Source organism: Ostrinia furnacalis, unplaced genomic scaffold, assembly GCF_004193835.3.
Source record: "Ostrinia furnacalis isolate ACB-3 unplaced genomic scaffold, ASM419383v2 OfSCF5843, whole genome shotgun sequence".
Taxonomy (NCBI): domain Eukaryota; kingdom Metazoa; phylum Arthropoda; class Insecta; order Lepidoptera; family Crambidae; genus Ostrinia; species Ostrinia furnacalis.
The window spans coordinates 821,682-844,539 of NW_021136082.1; the positions used below are offsets into that span (position 1 = coordinate 821,682).

General features: G+C 38.5%; 2 protein-coding genes across 2 annotated transcripts in view; one reads left to right on the forward strand and one right to left on the reverse strand.

The window, feature by feature from the left end:
- dsb (scavenger receptor class B member debris buster) overlaps positions 1 to 22,858 on the reverse strand; it is a 107,364-nt gene that overhangs the window by 75,764 nt on the left and 8,742 nt on the right. The window lies entirely within an intron of this gene.
- Positions 8,281 to 9,141, forward strand: LOC114361593 (uncharacterized). The gene is made up of 3 exons (XM_028316688.1): positions 8,281 to 8,355; positions 8,398 to 8,692; positions 9,058 to 9,141. Exons 1-3 carry the CDS (start codon positions 8,309 to 8,311, stop codon positions 9,139 to 9,141), a joined length of 426 nt encoding a protein of 141 aa, XP_028172489.1. The 5' UTR covers positions 8,281 to 8,308.

The window sequence follows — 22,858 nt, forward strand, 5'->3', positions numbered from 1 at the left end:
TTATTATGAAATCACTAGCGGCCGCCCGCGACTTCGTACGCGTGGATCCTGTTTTACCCCCTTTTCCCGAATTTTCTTTGCTATAAACCTCACGGAGCCCGAGACCTTTCCAACGAATGCAAAACCGTGGAAATCGGTTCGTGCGTTCTGGAGTTATAGCGTCAGGGAGGAAAACCCGACTTATTTTTATATAGTAGATAAAAGATAATCAAATTACATTACTATGATTAATTAATTACGACATAACTATTTTATTAGTGCATTTTTATTAGTCAATCAGTTACAGCTTATTACAATCATAAATAATGATTTGATTATACAATCTGCACTAATATTATAAAGAGGAAAGATTCGATTATTTGTATTGAATATGGGCTTTGAAACTACTGGACCGATTTGAAAAATTCATTCTCCATTAGAATCCTACATTATTAATGAACATAGGTGGTACGAAGTTCGCCGAGGCAGCTAGTCAAAGGTGATCTATCAACGCACAGCCCAAACCACTAGACGGATCAGCCTGAAATTTGGCATGCAGGTAGATGTTATGACGCAGGCATCCGCTAAAGAAAGGATATTACGAAACTCCACCCCTAAGGGGATAAAACGGGATCCACGGGTACGAAGTCGCGGGCGGCCGCTAGTGTATAACAAAATCAAACAATGAAAAATTATAGCCACGATAGCCGAACGGTGAAGGGGTCTGACTGGCCGACTCGTCATCCAAGGAACGCGGGTTCGAACCCCGCTGACGCTCGAGTATTGTGGTGAGCCCACTCGTGACACAAGCATTTAGCTTAGTACGAGGGGCTAACGGGACTATTAGTAATTTGTGCAAAAAAAAATTTACTAAATTATTTTAAAAAAGTATTAAAAAACTTCTACCAAATTCGATTCCAGCTTCACAATTTTTCTTGACGTCCTTTTAACGTAAAAATGATTTAAGCACTTGCTTCATAAGGTCGCCCGGTGAATCTTAATAAGAATATTGTTTACAAGTAAACCGGTAAGGGACTGGCTCATTATCATTACCTTTATAGCAGTTACTGTAATGAGAAAATGAGATTCGTATAATTTAATTGAAGAAACAGCGGTGTTAAGAACTTGATGACTTCGTGAAAAGTTCTTGAGAGGCTTTACCAGCGTACAAAAAACCTTTTTGTAATAAAATAAAAATTTCTTTTAAAAATTTTGGGATAGTTTTTATCCCGGGATAACTTTACACTCCCCCCTGGCTAGACGGGCTAGGAAGGCCTTGCCTTATATGACAAACTAGCTGTGCCCCGCGGTGTTACTCGTGGTAAAACGTACCCTAAGTTTTAATCCAGGGTGTTAGCTAACTCCTATTAAAATCGCTCCAGCCGTTTAGACGTGAAGAAGTAATAAACATACACACTCACAAACTTTCGCCTTTATAATATTAGGGTGATAGGTACCTGTTTTTATTATCTTCCTAATTATTCGTTATCACCAATTTTCCCAACACCCGATCGTGGGCATAAATCGTTACTACGAGTATTTAGTATTGCAGTCATGATGCCCATATTATGGGTATGTTAGGTCACGCGCGTGCGTGTGCCCGGGCATACTTATGATGTGGGCAAGCGTGAGTTGGGTTTTTTATTTTTTGAGATTTTCTTTTAATTATTTTCATTCTTCTTCTTGTCGTGTCTACAACAAACCTACACAGTGTCAGCCCAAAACTCCACTACAAGAGTAGTGTTGTTCAGCATTCATTAAATCTTCCTGCGTGCAGTTGTTTGGGCACGCAGGGCACGACATCATGTGCTTCGTCGACTGGCGAACACAGCCACACTTGCACTCCAAGTTTGAACCATCCATGTTTTTCATTTATTTAGTGAACGTTAATATTAAAACTAGTAATACTACTATACGGAATCCAAAAACAGTTCCTGCAAAAAAACGGAATGTCTTGGCACCTACCACATATTGATCTTGATTTGATTTGACTCTATTTTATAAATATGAGATCCACAGGTCTCAAATCTAATTATTCACAAAGTCAGTTTTAACGGATGTTACAAGTTAGATCAGAATTTACATAATAACTTGTCACTTTAACAGACAGAGGTCAATCAGTTTCGGATTATTCAAGCTCTATGCCGAGTTATTATGATTTTCCAGATATTTTGTCTTCATGTAGATAGCTTTATGTAACCGCTAACATTATTTATTGACAGAGAGGTGATCAAGTTAAATAATAGACTCACAGTGCGCGTGGATGCACAGGGTGACACGAACCAATCACAGAGCTCTATTCAACGCTGTGCGTTCGATTTGCTGCTTCACTTAAGCAAGCATCGTTTGTGAATACGGGCGTAAGAATCTTATAAAGTTCTTCTCTTAACCATAACGCAAATCAATCATTATTACTTTATTTTAAGACCAAATCAACCGCTTATATAATCTTAATTTGCTTAAATTAACTACAATAAACTTATGATTACTAAATAAGTCATAAAATATGTACCACACGTAGGTATTCTGAGTTAACAATGCATTGTGATATTAATTTAAAATGAAGCAATGACATGAATTCAAATGGGCTTTAAACTCTACGTTCAAGCAAGTGATTTGTTTAACTTTTACATTCCACAAATTACACTGCGGAACAAAAAAAATAAAAAAATCTGCGGCATCTATTTTGTTAATGGATTTTGTAAATACTTGTATTAGACATAAATGGTGTGCATTTACTTTCTTTGGATTGACTCTGGTTCTTGAGATAAACGAGACACAAGAAATCAATGAAAAAAATTAAACGACCCTCCCTAAACTTATATTAATTTGATTATACCCACTAAGTTTTATTTTCTACTCATGTATTAGTGTTGTTGTAGTTACAACAATTTAGTAATCAGCTACTAGACCTTGAAATTAACAGTTTGTGTCTTTTAAATCAATTTTTAAAGAGCTTTTTTGTCTCAAAAATATGAGTTCATTATGAAAACCTTGCGTTTACAATCCCAACAGTTTTTGTTAATATTTGGCTTCTAAACTTACAAAAACAAAGAAATAAGATCACGAAGGTAGTGATAAAAACCTACCAAGCATACTGTCTTATAAAACTTCCATAAAATAATAAATATTGGGGGTCCAATATCGTCTGCAAGACTCGTGAAGACTCTTTGCCATACTGGAGTCAAGCTGGACGTAAAGGACTTCAATTTGGAAAGCCAAAGATATGAACTGAGCTTTCTAATCACTAAAATGATCAAAAGTCAGCCAAATTAAAGTCCTTTACGTCCTGAAACGTCCGTTTGAATACGGAAAAAATAAATTCGATTGACCGCAAATCCGTACTCTCATTAAGACACTGTATTTGTAAACCACATAACACAAATTGAATCTGAAGCATGGCTAAGCTTTGTTTTAGTAATCAAACAATATTTGGGGAGTCATAGAGCACCAGGCTTTTCAGAATTGGTTGTTTGAAAAATTTAACACATAAGGATCTAATTTGAGTATTAATTTTTTTTAACAATAGCCATTTGGACACGTTCTCCCATAATCTGGGTGATTACAGTGAGGAATAAGCAGAACGGTTCTACCAGAACATCAGGATAGTGGAAGAATGACATCCACGGTCAATGGGACCGCCAGATGATGGCTGATTACTGTTGCCATAATTATGGAATTTTCCTGACCAAAACCATAACATAAAAGCTTACAGAAAAAGCTTTTTGTAGTTTTTTTTTCTATTATTTGATGAAAAGCAAATATATTTTTAATTTTTATATCGTTCTCAAATAGGATCTTAGTGTAATTTTTTTTTTATACAGATTGGTATTTTTATTTTGGTTTTTTTCATATAAACAGTTAATAGTATTTATCTCAAGATCTAGAGTCAATTTGACAAATCTAGTATTTTTCTAGTATTCAGCACACTAGTCGCATACAGAATTGACTCTAAACTACCATGCCGCAAAATGACTGTTCCCCAGTGTTATTTTTGATTTGACAAAAAATAAATTAATAATTTCATTATTATTCTTAGGTAGGTACTAGACCGTCTCTACATTAATTATAAATATATTTTTATTTATTTCTCAATGCATTCACTATTTTGAAAACCAAGATGATCGGGATAAAAATTATCCTACATGATAATGTTCAGTCATTTAGTCTCCACTGCAGGAGCACGTCTCTAATTGACCAGAGGCAAGAGGATTTGTCCTACACTCCCCACGCTGGCCAGACGGGTTGGGGAGGCCTGATGCTCGCATATTTGTCCCTTAGTCGCATCTTACGACATTCACGAGAAGAGTGGATTATCCTGAATGAAATACCTATATTTTACAAGGGATAATCGAAATAATATACTATCTTATACTTACTAATACTATAAAGAGGAATGATTTTATTGTTTGTTTCAAGGGAATAGGCTCCGAAACTGGAGCGATTTGAAAAATTCTTTACATTATTTTTTATGATCATAGGCCTGTTGGAGGATTGGATTGGTTGGATTTGGAGGCCTGAAATACAGGGTGGCCCTAGTTTAGGCTCCAGATCGCACACTCAGAACAACAATTATTGTTATCTTCCAAAAAATGTTGATGTACTAGAATGAGTGTCTGATAAAATAAACAATTTTAATTTTTATTATAGGCGGTACGAAGTTCGCCGGGTCAGCTATAGGTGTCAATTTATAGAAAGCGTGGACTCATACTAGAGTCTAGACTAAGGTATGTCACTTGGGTCAGCATATACAGGGTGAATTAGCAATCAGTGTCCAAATTTTTAGGAGCGACTCGGAATCAGTAACTTAATCGATTTACTTAAAGAAAACATTTTTTTTTCTTTTTGAATTATTTTTACCAGCTTCGTGCGGATTCAAAATTGGCTTACGTGGATAATTTACTTCGTTCATAGAAAAATACGTACATACAGTTAATAATTACCTACATAGCTTAATAGACTTATGGTGCGCGAAAATAAGCCTTGTCCTTTAAAACTTTGGATATGAGCAGTGAGGACCCGCGAATTAGGGTAGCGCATTTTCTTACATAACTTTTCAATTCCTATCATTGGAGGTCCGAAAATATTTCTCATACAATTTGATACCATAATGATCATTCTTCATAAAAAATTTAAAACCTACATATTTAAAAACATAATCATTGATATTCATAATATCACTAATCATACACTTAGTTTTTACTAATATTTGTTTTCATATATTTTTCTATACTAATGATCGAAACTCATAATCATTCGAATAAATAACTATAATATTCATAAATGTGATGTATCCTAATAATTGTTTTCATAAATTTATTACTCATAAGTGTATTTATCCATATTATTGAAAATCATGATGTCTATATTCGTATTAAATCGTATTTTAACATTAAATTAATTTGAAATGGTCCAAAACAGGCAATATTTTGTGCCACAAAACTAACGTGACAGAAACGAATCGCTGCAAAACCGACTCCACGTAGTCTTGTCTGCCCTACCCCTAGAGTGTAATTTAAAAGCCGGAGGCGCGGAGGGAGGGCAGCCCTCGCCCGCTGTAACGAGGCTCAGGCGCCCGGGTGAGCTGGAGCGGCTGAGGCTGGTCGACGAGGCGCCGAAGGCGCCGATGGCGATCCAAAAAGCCGAAGCTGCGGAAGCAAGCGTGGGCGCCTGAGCCTCGTTACGCAAGGGCGGAAGGGCTGCACATCCCGCAGCGCCGGAGACGAGGAGATACCAATGCATGCTGCATGCTTGCTTTCATGCTGCATGCTCTGCATGCTTATCTACTCTATTAAATTATAAATGATTTTTTTAAAGATACGAGTATGTCTGTTATAAAGTAAATTATTCTGAACAACAACATTATGAGTTGAAGTATGTTCTTAGTAACAACATTATTAATTAAAACAATATGATCAATGAATGTTATGAAGAAAAAAGATCTGAAAATAAAAATTATGTATTTTAAATGGTTCTTGGTAGTAACAGTATTGATAAAAAAATTATGATTACTAACTGTTATGAGCTCCGATGATAGTAATAAAAATGTATGAATAAAAAAAGTATGAAAAAAAAAATTATGAAGAGAGATTATTATGAACACAAATCGGTAGTAAGACAAAGAATAGGATTTAGAATTTTATGTGAGCCAATATAGAACCCGAATTAGATTTTCAAATTTTTGCGAAAAATATCACGATTGAAAATAATTAAGATAAAGTTGTATTGTTAAATTGTTCCATAGAGCTTATTTAAAAATAATGGATTCTTTACAAAGTCAACCTGTATAGCAACTATAGTTAACAAAATATGACCTAGATATTCGAAATAGATTCGCCAATTGAAACTCAACAGTTATTTTCTCTTTCGTCGTTTTGACGAGAGTGGGTCGAGTGCAACACTTTCATTTTGGTATTGACTCAAAAACTCAAGTGGTTTCGTTGGTATTATAAAGGTTTAGAAACCATCATTTAACGTATGCGCTATACGTATGTTTAGATACCTTATGGTGTCGCTATAAAAATTTGCCTTAAAAAACTCATAAAACTAATTTATTTTTGCAAAAAGGCTTTTAAAAAGCACTTTTAAACGTCCCAGTATTAACCCTACTGCTTAAATCAAGCACTCGGTCCCATTTATTGCTTTCGTTCCAAATAGACGTCCACTGTTGAACAAAAGCCTCCCCAAAGGACCTAACGACCGGTCCTTCGCTGCTCGGATCCAGGCATTTCCCCGCGACCTTCACCAGATCGTCGGTCCACCTAGTGGAGGGGAGGGCCTGTCGAAACTACGTTGCTTGTCTGAGGATTACTTATTTTAATTATTTTTTAAATTTATTTATTGGGCTCGCAAAACAAAACTATGACAAATACTGTTTTTTTTTATCCCGGGATTTACCTATAGGTCCTCTAGGGGTGTGCATTTTTCTATGTCATACCACAGAATATTCTGTCAAAATATTTTAAGCTTTTCCAAGTTAATATTCAGAGTTCGCTTCGAAAGCGAGTAGGTATGACATATTATGTCATGCCTAAATGTAAATACCTATTTCCTCACACAGTCAATAAAGAGCAGAATTCTAGCAACTTAAAAAAGTATGTCAGTGGATTGGCACTGTCATGTATGCTATTGTTTGTATTTGAGTAGGTACCTACCAACGCACAAGTTTAAAAGAGTTGTTTTTGATACTACAAGCTTTTTATGTTAACAACTTTTTGAATTCATTGACAGACTTTACATTTTCTAATGTTGTATGTTAGTCTAGGAATCATTTCAGATCTTATAAAATGAGATATTCAACTTTTTATCCTACTAATATTATAGGTACATCCTTTCTTATCCTAATGTCTAATTTAAAGATAAGATGGGAATTGCCTAAGTTAGAGATGCGACTCTTAAAGAAAAACGTAGGATAGTTTTTATCCCGGTTTTTTATCCTGCTATAAAAAACCGGGTATAAAATCGATAAAAAATCCTGCTATAAAATAATGACTATGTATAATTAATTTCAAAGACTGAAAACACTTGATAAGGAGGCTGGTAATAGTGACTGAGTCTCTTGCACTGCTTCTTTTAAGCACTGGCCCATTTATTGTGCCGAAACAGTGGTAGAGTTAATACTGGGACGTGTAAAAGTATTTTTAAAGAGCCTATTTGAAAAAATAAATGAGTTTTTTAAAATGTGTTACACCGAAATTCACGCGTACAAAGCCGTAGGAAAAGCTTATTTAAATACAGGCAGTTGAAGCTAAATAAATAAGGGTTTAAAAAGGCTAAATAGGGTTTAAAAATGCTAACTAAAGGGTTTAAAAAGGCAGCCAAGGGAAGTCCCTTGAAACCTTGACAAATATGTAAACGACTTACTTTTTATTCGCGTTTGAACTGACGTGCCTACACCGGTTACTCGGACAATAACTTTCGCTCGTCTGTCCACTTTTACTTAAAAGCTTGTCTTATTTAGTTAATTTCTGAGAAAATTTATCGTTATACAAAAAGCCTAGAGATAAAAATACATACGTTTAAAAAATCTGGGTAGGAAAATAAACAAGTCATTAAAAAAAATGCTAGATTGTTAAAAACCAAAACTCAGTCGCATTCACTTTGTTTTTGTGTTATCCCGGGATAAAAGTATCCCATATTATAGCTACAACTTGGGTAACTTTCAGGAAAGTTTTAATTTCAGGAATAAGATGACAAAAAATCTACTAAACAAACATTTCGTTGCGGATCCAATGACAGTTAAACTTTCCCTGGGACAAACTTGACCTTCACTGGTTGGTTATTGGCGGTCAATCTGGATCGTTTCCACCTCAAATGCCTTCGTACCATCATGAAGATCAGATGGTCTGATCGAGTGCGCAATACCGAGGTGCTACGACGAGCCCATGTGGGTGGCATTGAGGCCTATATAATGCGTCGCCAACTTCGATGGTGTGGTCACGTATCACGTATGACGGAGGAGAGAGTGGCGAAGCGCATCTTCTACTCTGAACTTGAGGAGGGTAAGCGGAAACATGGCGGTCAACTCCTCAGGTACAAAGATGTACAGAAGCGGCACATGAAAAGATGCAACATTGAGCCCTCTCAGTGGGAAGGTTTGGCAGCACAGCGTCCAGAATGGCGGGAGATTGTGAAAAGGCAAGTCCACGAGTTCGAGGTGCAGCGTACGACTGAACTCGACGCGAAGCGCGATGACTTGAAGGCCCGTCCATCTGCCGCCGCCATTCACTATAACTATGTTGGCGGCGTGCTCAGATGCCCTCAATGCGCGAGGGATTTTACCGCGAAAATAGGCTACGTAAGCCATCTTCGGGCACACCAGCGCCGCCAAGACAGCTAGGAGTCGGAGTGGTCGCCATGGCCGAAATCAGTCGGATGGATCATCATCATCATTGGCGGTCAAGCTGTAGATCCTGGCTACACAGGAGTTGCAGTGAGAACGAGAGGTGGGAACCCGTAGTTCTTTCCTCCTTAATAAAATGTTTATCTGCTTTTTAAACGACTTTAAAAAGGCGGAGGTTCTTCCTACTTCGAAAAACCAACGTCGACCGCATAAACGGTTCTCGCTTACGTCTACAGCCGGTTTTGTCTGCACCACAGACCGCAGGCACACTTATGGAACCGGATCCAAAGTGGGCCAAGGTGAGGCGTGCATTTACCTGATGGAGATTTTTTATATTTATATAAATGTCTTCATTTAACGAGAATTTGAGTTGACAAAATTATGACAGAAATGTAACTGAGTTTATTACTAAACTAGCGGTCGCCCGCGACTTCGTACGCATGAGTCCCGTTTTACCCCCTTAGGGGTGGAGTTTCGTAAAATCCGTTCTTAGTGAGCACTTACGTTCGAAAGGCAACCCCTATGCAAAATTTCAAAGTGTCAAAAGTCTGTCAAACTCTATTATAAAGGTGACTGAGTTTCTTCCGCCACTTCTTCTCAGCACCAGTTACCCTTATGTTGTCCCGAAGTGGTGGTAGGGCAAGCTATATTTGGGACGTTTATAAGTGCCCTGGAAAGGGCCTATGTACTGAATAAACTATTTCATTTCATTGCAAAAACACCGGTTAAAATACATAGTTTTTTTTATCCACAACGAGAAAGCTCTTGGCCTGTATCTCACCTGATGGTAAGTGACGATCAGGCCGAAGGTGGAAGCGAGCTTCACCCGGAATCCTCAACCACGGAGAAACTGGCTATCTTACCTCTAACTGCCGGAACACAACAAAGTTAACAGCATTGTTATGGCGACAGACTTAAGTAAGATGGTGGTAGCTAGCCAGGCGGACTTAGAACAAGCCCTACCACTAACCAAACCGAACAGAAAAATCTATTCTCACTGGGAATCGAACCCGGGACCTCTGCGTCTGAAGGAGGTGGTCTTACCACTAGACCACAGAGGCGGTTGAGTTCAGAGTTACTGTTAAAATTAAGGTGGTGCAACTTAGGCATAAATCATTATTTAACTTCTTAATTACTGCTTACACAAAGTCAACTCGAACTGTGTGTTACCTGCAACAAAAACGGATAGAGGTTAACATTTAATTTATTTACACAAAAAGTATGTACCTAATATGTACGAGTACATAGTAGGTATTGCTCTCTAAAATTACAGCAATTTTAAACTGTAGGTTACTTATTTAAAAGAGACAAATATATCCTTCTAAGGCTGAGTTTCACCACCTATCTTTAACTGTAACTATGACGATAACCGGTGTGTTTTGTATGGAGTTTGACAGATTGCTGACGTTTGTTAAAGTTAAAGTAAGATGGTGCAACCCAACCTAAGTATTATAACCAAGCAAGATTCCATAACAACATTTACCACCCACATTGAAAACATAGTTAGCAACCTAAAATCTTTCAACAATTAAAATTCTAAATCACGTAGGAGAGAGCAACGCGTAAACCGATAGCGCCGCGCTCTCTCTGAAATTCAAAACACCCAAATTAAAAAAAAAAACCAGCCTATGGTAGTTTATGTGGTTTAATACTAAACAAACACACGAACATCCCGTTTGCAGTGTCCCGCAAAATACCAATCCGTTCGAATTCGGGATTCGGTTTGTCATTATAATGGACCCTGGTGAATGGAGTTTAATTACAAGTATTGTTAACTAGCTTTCCGCCCGCGACTTCGCCCGCGTGTAATTTGGTCTGTCACAGAAAAACTTTAGCGCGCGCGTGCCTGTTTCAAAAACCGGGATAAAAACTGTCCTATGTCCTTTCCCGGGACCCAAACTATATCTATGCCAAATTACATCAAAATCGGTTCAGTGGTTTAGGCGTGAAAGCGAGAGAGACAGACAGACAAAGTTACTTTCGCATTTATAATATTAGTAAAGATAGTGTACCCACTAGCAGCTTACTGCATATTTTTTTTGCAAATACCGTCCTACAAAAAACGGGATACTGTCGTGTGGACACAAAAATGCAGGATCATGAAAACTGGATTACCAAAGGAAATGACCCTAACACTCTTCTTCTCAGCATATTCTCAGCACTGGCCTATTTATTGTCCCGAAGCAGTGGTAGGGTTAATACTGGGACATGTAAAAGTGCTTTTTAAAAGCCTACTTGCAAAAATAAATGAGTTATGAGTTTTTTATGAGTTTTGACCTTCAGATTTTTCACTTCCTTTTTTACAATCGTGTGAAGCCAGGGCAAGTCGCTAGTAAATTATAAATCATAATTAATCGAACCACTAATATATTTATATATTTATGAAATTCACAAATATTATACACTTAATCCAAGACATTTGGAGGTTACTCCATGGACTTATTTAAGGTCAAAAGTAGACCTCGACCTCTGAGACTTCAATAAATATTTGTCAGTATACCTAGAAATATGTAACAAACAGCAAGGCATAATATACTGAGAACTGGCAAAAGTGGGTTATACAAATACGCCCGTGTTCACAAACGATGCTTGCTTAAGTGAAGCAGCAAATTGAACGCACAGCGTTGAGTAGAGCTCTGTGATTGGTTCGTGTGTCATCCTGTGCGTCCACGCGCACTGTCCTCAGAGTAAATGTTTGTGAATACGGGAGTTAGTCTCCATAAGAATGTGGATATACCTTTAATCGACCGAGTAATAAGCCAAACCACACACTTTTTTAGTTTTGTAGTCATTTGATTTCCAAAGTTAGAACTTGACCTCCATTTTGTAGGCGACTCAAAGTTGCATTTCTCTTTTTTGTTTTTAGATATTTTTATTGACATTTTAAAGAAAGAAAGAAAGAAAAAATATTTATTTTATTTTAGTCATTGTTTTGACTGGTTTATGATTTCACACGGTGGACCTACGACCTTATAAAGGTAGCAGAAAGGCGCTGGATGCAGGCCGCCACCAACCGGCCATTGTAGAAATCATTGGGGAAGGCCAATGTTCAGCAGTGGACGTCCTATGGCTGAAATGATGATGATTTGTATTGTAGTAAGCCAGGCGGCCTTACAACAATTCTTTTACATTGTTGTAACTAAACTCTACTCACTGTCAAGGTTTTATCTATTTCTGAAGCCCTCAAATGATTGCATGCAAATAATTGCATCTCATGGCACAGAAGTACATGAGAGTAATTAAGGCCAAGTTTAGATGTCTGTGGTTGGCGGTTTAACGGTGGATAACTGTGATTTCAAATCGTTGTGAGAATCAATTGGAACGCGATGCAAATTGCCAAGAAAATTGTTAAAAGTTTTTATGACAGAATTTGTTAAAAGTTTTTATGACAGAATCAAATTAATTGAGGCAGTTGGAATTATTTAGAAGTGTCACGGAAAAAAAATCAACCACCCGAATTGAAAACCTCCTCGTTTTGTTGAAGTCGGTTAAAAATAACGTTGATTGATTAAATTAGCAAAAACTCTTTTTACTTAAGACCGAGTTGCACCATCTTACTTTGACTTTAGCAAACGTCAAAAAGCTGTCAAACTCCATACAAAAAAACACCGGTTATCGTTAAAGTTACGGTAAAGTAAGATGGTCAACCCAGCCTTAGAGATTCAACGTGTAGTTCCCGTACAGTATGATACCCATACCACCCCCAATTTTTAATTTCCAGAGACAAAATGCAGGATTTTCGTCGTCATCAATCCATTACAATTTCTTGTTCACTTCCGGAGCACGACCCTCTCTAATTTACCAGAGGCAAGAGGATTTGTCCTACACTCCCCACGCTGGCCAGACGGGTTGAGGAGGCCTGATGCTCGCATATTTGTCCCTTAGTCGCCTCTTACGACATCCATGGGAACAGTGGGGGTGGTCTTATATTTTTATCTGACGGAACCACACGTTTTATCTTTATGTTTTCACCATAAATGTTTATGTTAATGGTTTGTCAGCTTTCTAACCTACTAAATGCCAAAATTGACAACTTTTTTATTTTATTGTATGCTGTCCCTTTTCACTATTATGGAAAGTCGAGTCATTTACATCAACAATCAAAATTGACATACTTTTAAGATCTGTCAAAACGCAATAATATTCGCTCTAGATTTTGTAAGCTTTATTATTATAATTTGACGTCACCAATTTACGAATTCAATTTTAACTATATTTATTTTAAAACTTATAGAAATATAATTTAAAAAAAGTTTTGAATTCATAGAAAGAAGAACTTTTTAGATAAGCTGTGACTTTGAATTGAGTTTGTGACTGAATTTTCATACATTTTTAAATATTGCTTTTCGTTTGTAGTCCACTATCCAGTTTTGTTTTAAAATACCAGTACAATATAATTGCTAATATCTCAGAAATGAGCCTACAAAAATTCAGCCATGTGCGAGTCGGGCTTGACATGAGGGTTCGTTACTATCACTGACCTTCTAAACAGTGCCGGATTAGAATTAGTTAATCACATTTTTAACACTTCTAATGTGTTGCTGTACCACAATCAATATAGGTAATAGTGCTGTACTAAATATATGTATATATATGGAATGATCCATTTAATTCTGTAACCTATTATTGGTACCGTTTGATAGAGGTCATGAAGCACTTTCAGGATCAGTAACCAATTTTTGATATCTTGTTTAGTTTAGTGAGATCACTTATCGTTTCCACCCTGTATAAGGGGTAAGGGGACGGACTGAGAAATTTATAACGACACAAAATCCAGCTACAGGCAATTTTACAGCAAAAATATATAGTCTTATGTTTCTTTTGTAAAAAAAAGGTGACGCTAATGCCCGTTTTCACCATCAATCCCTAATTTTTAAGTGACCCATATGGTAACACATAATATGAATTTTGCTGTCATAGAGGTCACTTAAAAATTAGATATTGATGGTGAAAACGGGCATAAGAAACCTTAGCTTTTCTCTCTGAGGCACGGAACCCCAAATCCAAACAGAACACCTTAGGCAATCAAGGATTTTCATATTTGCTATACCGAACACTGGATCAACACACACATTTTTTTACATACATACCTCCAAACATTACTTTACGTAATACGTTTCAAAACCATTCGCAAGGCCGGCTGACCACTTATGATACGGCTTTCAAGTTTCAAGAAGTGGTGTACATTCCTTTGCTGACACTTTTATACAGGGTGTTTGAAAGTGGTGCTATTAAAAAGGCACAAAAAAAACACCTTCCTACCTCTAGTGACTGAGTTCCTGTGCTGCTTCTTCTCAGCACTGGCCCATTTATTTTCCCGAAGCAGTGGTAGGATAATACTGGGACTTGTAAAAGTGCTTTTTAGAAGTCTACTAGTTTTTTATCTCGTTCCCACCGCTGCATCTCCTGAGTAGCCAGGATTTACAGCTTCAATTTACCACAGCAAAACTTCCACCTCTCGTTCCCACCGCTGCAACTCCTGTGTAGCCAGGATCTACAGCTTGACCGCCAATAACCCAACCAGTGAAGGTCAAGTTTGTTCCGGGGGAAAGTTAAACTGTCATTGGACCCGCAATGAAATTATTATAAAAATACAGGAGTTCGAAGTTAAGGATCGACTAATTCCTTCTAGTGCAAAGCTCATGAAAGAAAGTGATGATCAGACCGAAGATGGAAGCGAGGTTCATCCGGAATTGTCAATCACACCCTTAAACCTTCAACCACAGAGCAACCGGCTACCAACAGCTGCAATAATAAGCTGTTGTTGGGCTCAGATTTTAAAAAGATAGAGTAGTAGCTCCATGCGGACTGGAAAACCAAAATGAGCAAAAAGGCACACTTAAACATAATTTAGTTGTAGCACCTACAAACTTAGAACAAGCCCTATCACTAACCCAACCGAGCAAAACATTTTGACACTTTCCACCTGGTAGAAATAAAATTAATAAATTAAATTCATATTTGTGTCATTTTACCGAGTAGGTGATTATGATTCGTAAGATCACCCTGTATTAATTTAATACTTCAACATTGGTGTAATGGCCCCGTGGCCTAGTGGTAAAAGAGTTGGACCCAAGGTCCCAGGTTTAATTCTAAGGGCACTCTACAGGTGCATGGCATAAACAATAAACATAAACAATTTGAACCATAAATATTTTTTATAAACATTGTAAAGATAAGCCGTGTAGTTCCGGCTGAGTGAATAAGACCACGCCACTCTTCCCGTGGATGTCGTAAGAGGCGACTAAGGGACAAACACGCGAACATCAGCCCTCCCCAACCCGTCTGGCCAGCGTGGGGAGTGTAGGACAAATCCTCTTGCCTCTGGTCAATTAGAGGCGTGCTCCTGCAGTGGAGACATAATGACTGGTGATAAGGGAGGCACTGCTTGATTGCTTATATAAGTATACTGCACGCCCCTGACAGTTGCTCAGAATAATTAAAATATTACCTTGAAGAAACGGAGTGGTTTAGATTAAAATTTTAAAGAGGTCAATTTAGTGAGAGGTCAATTAATACCTCTCAGTAGCTAGTTCAACAGTAGGTACCTAATCTTTGGTCTACATACTGAGAGAAAGTGATGATCAGGCCGAAGGTGGAAGCGAGCTTCACCCGGAATCCTCAACCACAGAGGAACTGGCCTATACCTTCAAATGCCCAAAAACTGCAAATATTTTTTATTACTGTTTCAAAATTGGGAAAAATATTATATTAATAATTTATTTATAAGGTCTTCAGGTGTGTAAATAAATAAGTACACTGTGTTGCTGCAGCCGAAACGTTAAGTTGTAAGTACTTAAGTCAGTAGTGTCTGAATAAAAAATGTAGCGTTATGACCCGTGATTCTCTATTCTATTCTATTCTCTTCTAACTTTAAATACATATTTAATCTTCAATAACTTCAGTATGTGTGTGCATTTCTAGTTCTACAGATTATTAAAATCAAAAATACACTTCAATAAAAATAAAAAGCTCGGTCGCTGTCTGTGACCTGCTCCGCCATTTTTAACGACGCCTAATCTATGATTTGTCTGTGGCCAGACAAAAAAGTGCATTCACAACGGTATAGCGGGTCGTTGAACCACGATCTGTGTCGTGAGATTAATGGACACCTATCATAAAGTAGAGAGGTGCAGTAATTTAAGAACAAACAAAAAAACAGACTCCAAAAGTTTTTTTTTATCCACAATGAAGCTCTTGGCCTGTATCTTACCTAATCGTAAGCGATGATCAGGCCGAAGGTGGAAGCGAGCTTCACCCGGAATCCTCAACCACAGAGGAACTGGCTATCTTTCCTCTAACTGCCGAAACAACAATGCTGTTAACATTGTTGTTATGGCGACAGACTTAGGTAAGATGGTGGTAGCTAGCCTGGCGGACTTGGAACAAGAAGCCCTACCACCAACCAAACCGAACAGAAAATTCTGCTCTCACTGGGAATCGAACCCGGGACCTCTGCGTCTGAAGCAGGTGGTCTAACCACTAGACCACCGAGGCGGTTAAGGAGGAGGAAGTGCACTCATCATTTCAGCCACAGGACGTCCACTGCTGAACATAGGCTACCAATGATATCCATAGTGACCGGTTGGTAGCGGCCTGCATCCAGCGCCTTCCTGCTACCTTTATGAGGACGTCCTATATACTCCCAAGCCGCTTTCGGCTACGGTAACTACGACAAAATTCCTTTAGTCCGCAATAAGAGAGCTACGCTGGGCTGCCTTATCATGTGCCCTCACATGGCTACAGTAGCCAATCTTGTTGGTAAACGTGTGCCACCTATTTCGTGGACGTACCGTGCTACGCTTTCCGGTACGTGGCCTCCACTCCAGAACCTTACTGCCCCATCGACCGTCAGTCAAATTATTTATTTAAAAAAAACTCTCTCTTAACCATGCATATAATACACTCCCGTATTAATAAACATTACTATGAGGTCTTACAGTGCGCGTGGACGCACAGGGTGACACACGAACCAATCACAGAGCTCTATTCAACGCTGTGCGATCGATTTTCTGCTTCACTTAAGCAAGCATCAGCATTTAAATTTAGTGTGGTTGATTGGAAAAAGTAAATGGGCTACAACAAAACTTGTGATTTTGTTTTAACAATGCCTAATGAATGACTGATGTAGTAATTTTACTGTTTCCAATTTACACTGTGGCCAAAGCTACACTGTTTTCCAAAACAAGCTTTGCTATGCATTTTATGAACTTTCTATAAATATTTTCATGCTTATTAAAAAGTTTTTTGGTTTATTATATGTTTGTCGGTATTTTGTTTGTTATTTTTGTTGCGCGGCGCTTCTTCTCAACACTTGCCAAATGCTGGTCTCGAAGCGCTGGTAGGGTGAAAAGATTATGGGACATGTAAAGGCTCCTTAAAAGCAAAATATTTGACGATTTGTAAGTACTATTTATTAGTTTAAACAAATAAAGAAATTTTGACTTTGACTTCGTTATTTAAAAAAGCCGAAGAGCTTTCGCCGCAGCATGAATTTCAATTTGTCACAGAAAAGCTTTCAGGCGTATGTCTCCTTTTCGAGACTGGGATGAAAACTATCCAATGTTTCTATCGTTCGTTTCAGCCAAATGACGTCCACTGCTGGACATAGGCCTCCCCCAAGGATTTCCACAACGACCGATTCATCATAGCACTTTCCTCGACCTTCACCAGATCGTCGGCCCACCTAGTAGGATGCCTGCACACACTACGTCTTCCGACCCGTGGTTACCACTCAAGAACTTTTCTGCCCCATCAGCCATCAGCTTTACAAGCTATGTTTAATAGGTAGGTACTATTCCTATGATATATTTGAAAGATTGAAACACTTTAGTATTAAATAACACTTTTTACGTTAAAAATTCCGTTCGTTGTTATTATTTTTCCAAGAAAAGCAAACTAGGTCGGTTAAGTAGGGCTTAGGCCCGCCATAAACGGACTGCTCGAGCAGTACCCAGTAATTGACACAGCGTCGTTGTCAGTTCAAAAGGACGTATGTCAAATCCAAATATAAAAAATATACAGTTTTTTGTGTTTCCTGAAAACCTACTGGTATAACATACATCATTTTGAACTGACAGCGACGACAGATCCCTCTTGCAATCATAGTCAACAGCTAGAAGCTGCCATTGATAACTGCTGAAGAAAGTAGTTGGTATTAAGTCAAAGTCAAAATTTGTTTATTTTGTACAGACTATTAAATAGTACTTACAAATCGTCAAATATTTTGCTCTTAAGGAGCCTCTACATGTCTCACAATTTTTTTGCCCTACCAGCGCTTCGAGACCAACATTTGGCAAGTGCTGAGAAGAAGCACCGCAACAAACTCAGTGACTATCTGCTGGTTGATATAAATAAATAGATAGAGATTTTTTTTATCCACAACGAGGAAGCTTTTGGCCTGTATCTCACTTGATGTTAAGTGACGATCAGGCCGAACAAGTCACAATTTCTGATTTCAGATTCTTTGAATAATTGAATAATTTTTGTGAACACGGGCGTTAGACTACTGTAGATTGCTATGAAGTCACAGCTTGAAATGAGGAGATCCGCAGGAGAACCAAAGTGACCGACATAGCTTACAGAATTCATCATCATCATCATCATTTCAGCCACAGGACGTCCACTGCTTAACATAGGCCTCCCCCAATGACTTCCACATCGCACGGTTGGTAGCGGCCTGCATCCAGCGCCTTCCCGCTACCTTTATCAGGTCATCGGTCCACCTTGTGGGTGGACGTCCCACGCTGCGTTTTCCGGTACGTGGCCTCCATTCCAGAACCTTGCTGCCCCATCGGCCGTCAGTTCTGCGTACTATGTGCCCAGCCCACTGCCACTTCAGCTTGCTGATCCATCGGGCTATGTCAGCGACTTTAGTTCGTTTACGGATCTCCTCATTTCTGATTCGATCTCGTAAAGAAACACCGAGCATAGCCCTCTCCATAGCACGCTGTGCAACTTTGAGCTTCTGTATAAGGCCTATAGTGAGGGGCCACGTTTCCGAGCCATAAGTCATCACAGGTAACACACATTGGTTGTAGACTTTCGTCTTCAGGCACTGGGGTATTTTGGACGAAAAGATGTTGCGTAGTTTCCCGAAAGCTGCCCAGCCGAGTTGGATTCGACGATTGACCTCCTTCTGCTTACAGAATTGCTAAAATCAAATGGCAGTGGGCGGGGCACATAGCTCGTAGAGACGATGGCCGTTGGGGCAGAAAAGTTCTCGAGTGGCGACCACGGGCTGGAAGACGTAGCGTGGGCAGGCCTCCTACTAGGTGGACCGACGATCTGGTAAAGGTCACGGGAGGAGACTGGATGCGGACAGCGCAAGACCGTTCATTATGGAATACCTTGGGGGAGGCCTTTGTCCAGCAGTGGACGTCATTTGGCTGAAACGAACAAACACAGCTTGAAGCTGTCGATACTAGCTGCTTCAAGCTGTTCGTCTATGACGGGCCTTAGGTTGATCTCAATTGCGAAGGTCTAGGTCTAGAAAAATCTATTGTCAACAATAAAAGGACATTTAGCAATTCATTACAATGTTGAAGGTTTGTTATTTTCCTTATTTCATGATTTTATAGTTAATTGCTGATTATTAAATCTTAAAATTAATCTGACCCAGTTAGATTTAGTCATAGATAAAAAAAATCTAGTCATAACATCAGTGTATCCCACCGCCGCTCGACTATTGTGGTGAGCCCACTCGTAACACAAGCTTATTTAGCTTAACACGAGGGGCTAACGGGTCTATTAAGTAGTAATTTGTACCTAATCTTAAAAAAAACTTACTCGTCTCCATTGCAGGAGCACGCCTCTAATTGACCAGAGGCAAGAGGATTTGTCCTACACTCCCCACGCTGGCCAGACGGGTTGGGGAAGCCCCATGGTGTCAGACTTAAAATAACATAAAACTCATTAATGTTGTGGAATAAGACCTCTAAAAAGCGCTTTTATACGACCCAGTATCTTTTGTAATCCTACCACTGCTTCGGGACAATAAATGGGCCAGTGCTGAGAAGAAGCAGCGCAAGAAACTCACGCTCGTATTCACAAACTCGATTTCCATATTCGATCTTTAATCCTTAATCTAAGAAATTCAAATCTTAATCAAAACTTAATCTAAGAAACCAATCTGTAGATTGGTCTCCTACCTGCTTTCCAATAATGTATCTCAAGAGCCGCAATCGTTTGATCTGCTCGTAAGTGAAGCAGCAAATCGAACGCACAGCGTTGAATAGAGCTCTGTGAATGGTTCGTGTGTCACCCTATACGACCACGCGCACTGTGAGACCTCATAGTTATGTTTGTGAATACAGGCATCAGTCACTATTGTCAGCATCTTTGTCGATGGTCTTTTTAGATACATTAACCTTCTACTTTAATCAATTCAAACTTAGCAAAATACTATTTAATAATAATCAAAATAGACTTGCCCTAAATCTTGAAACCCAAACAAATTATATTGACCAGAATTTGTATAAGCACAGATAACCTAAGCTAATCTACAATAATAATGTAATTTATCAATATTTTGCCAATAAAACAACAAACTGCAACAGTTGAATGTGATTTCCAAAAGATAAATAATATTTGAAGATTATTTTAGTGTGCCTTGGAACCCTCTCCTACTGAACTGATTTTGATAACTTTCACCCAAAGAAAGCTAAAACATTACGTAGTGACATAGGGTATTTATTTATAATCATATGTAGGATCGTACATTTGGATAAACTTTGTTTACAACTTTATCTTTAGGAGACTCTACATTGTGTGTCTTTTATCTCTCTCGCTTAACATAGTAGATAAATCAAGATGAGTAAGTAAGACACAAGCACAAAAAATATTACGGAACTATTCCCACCTCTCGTTCCGACCGCTGCAACTCCTGTGCAGCCAGGATCTACAGCTTGACCGCCAATAACCCAACCAGTGAAGGTCAAGTTTGTCCCGGGGGAAAGTTAAACTGTCATTGGACCCGCAACGAAATTAATCAGAACAAAGGAAGAGTTCTAATTTAAGTCCACACAAGAATGGGACTAAGTCAGTGTGTTTCCAGTGTTTATACTATTTTTTTAAATACTAAGTCCAGTCAAAATTAGTATTTTTTTTCTACAAACATTACATTTCTTAAAGGGACTATTTATTTATCTCTCTCGCTTACCCTAGTAGGTAAATCAAGATGAGTAACTAAGACAGATGTCAAATGTAAATCTAGATAAAACTAAGATGTTGTTCTAGATCAAATCAAGTGCTAGGTTCAAGCGATCGTTCGTGACCTACTTACTATGTTTATGTACCGACTTTGTGTGACATAATAAGCAAACATAAATGGCTATACGAAAAGCATCTTTTATACATGAATCTATGGATTTTCAAATTCAAATCTTTATTGCTATTTATTTTATATTTTCCAAAGTTTTTCTATTGCCGTACCTATCTCATTCTTGAAATGGTTTTATAAGTTACCATTAAATAGGAAAAGTGGCGGGATTAGTACTGCATCCCTATTGTCCTACATTGTGGTCCTTCGAGCCGGATAATCTATGTCTATAAAAGCGAAAGGTCACTGACTGACTCATTCATCACGAAATCTCAGAAACTACAAGTGCTAGGAGTCTCTTTGCATGGGGGTTCCTTTTAGAATGTAGGTGCTCACTAAGACGGGATTTTGCGGCCGCTAGTTAATATTATGCTAAAATTAGGTCTTGCAGTGGAGACTATCGCCCGTATTAACAAACGATGCTTGCTTAAGTGAAGCAGCAAATCAAACGCATAGCGCTAGCGGCTCTGTGATTGGTTCGTGTGTCACCCTGTGCGTCCACGCGCACTGTGAGACTTCATAGTTTGTGAATTCTGGCGTATATGATGATGATATTAAAAATACTCTATAGAAGCAAATATACTTCAAGAATCATCATTCTTGATTTCGATGACTTCCTAGCAACAAGCAATTTAGTAATACTGGTAATACTATTATACGTACATGACGTATACGTCGCAATGAGCATATTCATATTAATGATCCTTTATGCTAAGAAAGGTTAATAGTTTATGTTTTTACTGAGCTAGTGATGTTCTGAGTCGATAGTCTTCGTATTGATAGACTAACAGAGCCACCTCACATGTCGTTCCTACTACTGCAACTCCTGTTATCCATACAACCAACTAGATATAATGGTTGAAGGTGTCTTAAGGCCAATACTATAGTCGCTTCTTCTCCTCTAAAATAACATTTAAACGCAGCCCTGAAAACCCAATTAGTTATAAATTAATTGTAAAATAAGACTTTTAATAGCTTTGACTTAAATTAATAATTTAATTGGTGAGAAGTGACGCTATAACTCTTTTGCTACACAAAATCCATGGAGAAATCTCGTTTTAGCAGCACATAAAAGTACCTATGTCTATTGATTAGTTGTGTGAACTACCCTACTGATCTCAGCTACATTTCCATACAGTAAAAAAACGATTTAGTGATTCATATCGATTGTGCACCTCGTAACATCACTATAAAAGCTTCCGTAAACGCGTAGTACTAATGTGTCTCTAAACATTATTTTATTGTCTAACTTCAATAGTTTTCTTGGGTTTTCCTGCATGCTTCATGCTTATGTGATTTCTATTATTAGCAAGGATATTAAAATACGGACTTAATATCAATTTAGATGGGATTCTGATAATGAGTCAGGTTCCTGGATTACTTCTATGGATTAATATATGAGATGACCTCATAAAGGTAGCAGGAAGGCGCTGGATGCAGGCCGCTACCAACCGGGCGATGTGGAAACCATTGGGAGAGGCCTATGTTCAGCAGTGGACGTCCTATGGCTGCGATGATGATGATGATGAAAATAAATCTATGCTTAAGGCCTCAGCCTCGAACTTAGCGGGCAGCGGGGCGGCGGCGGCGGCGGCGCGGGAGCGGCAGGATCTTATGCGTAAAATCAAATAGACCGGTTCTCGAAAACAGCGGCGCGGCAGCGGGGCGGCAGCGGGCAACGAGCGGGCAGCGGCGAGGGAGCGGGCAACGAGCGGGCA

Excerpts from the sequence above, each read along its gene's own strand:
- LOC114361593 (XM_028316688.1), top strand. The coding sequence starts at position 8,309 with ATGAAGATCAGATGGTCTGATCGAGTGCGCAATACCGAGGTGCTACG. Across the intron at positions 8,356-8,397 it reads CGCAATACCGAGGTGCTACG|CCAACTTCGATGGTGTGGTC; the intron begins ACGAGCCCATGT and ends TATAATGCGTCG. Across the intron at positions 8,693-9,057 it reads ACTTGAAGGCCCGTCCATCT|CCGGTTTTGTCTGCACCACA; the intron begins GCCGCCGCCATT and ends TTACGTCTACAG.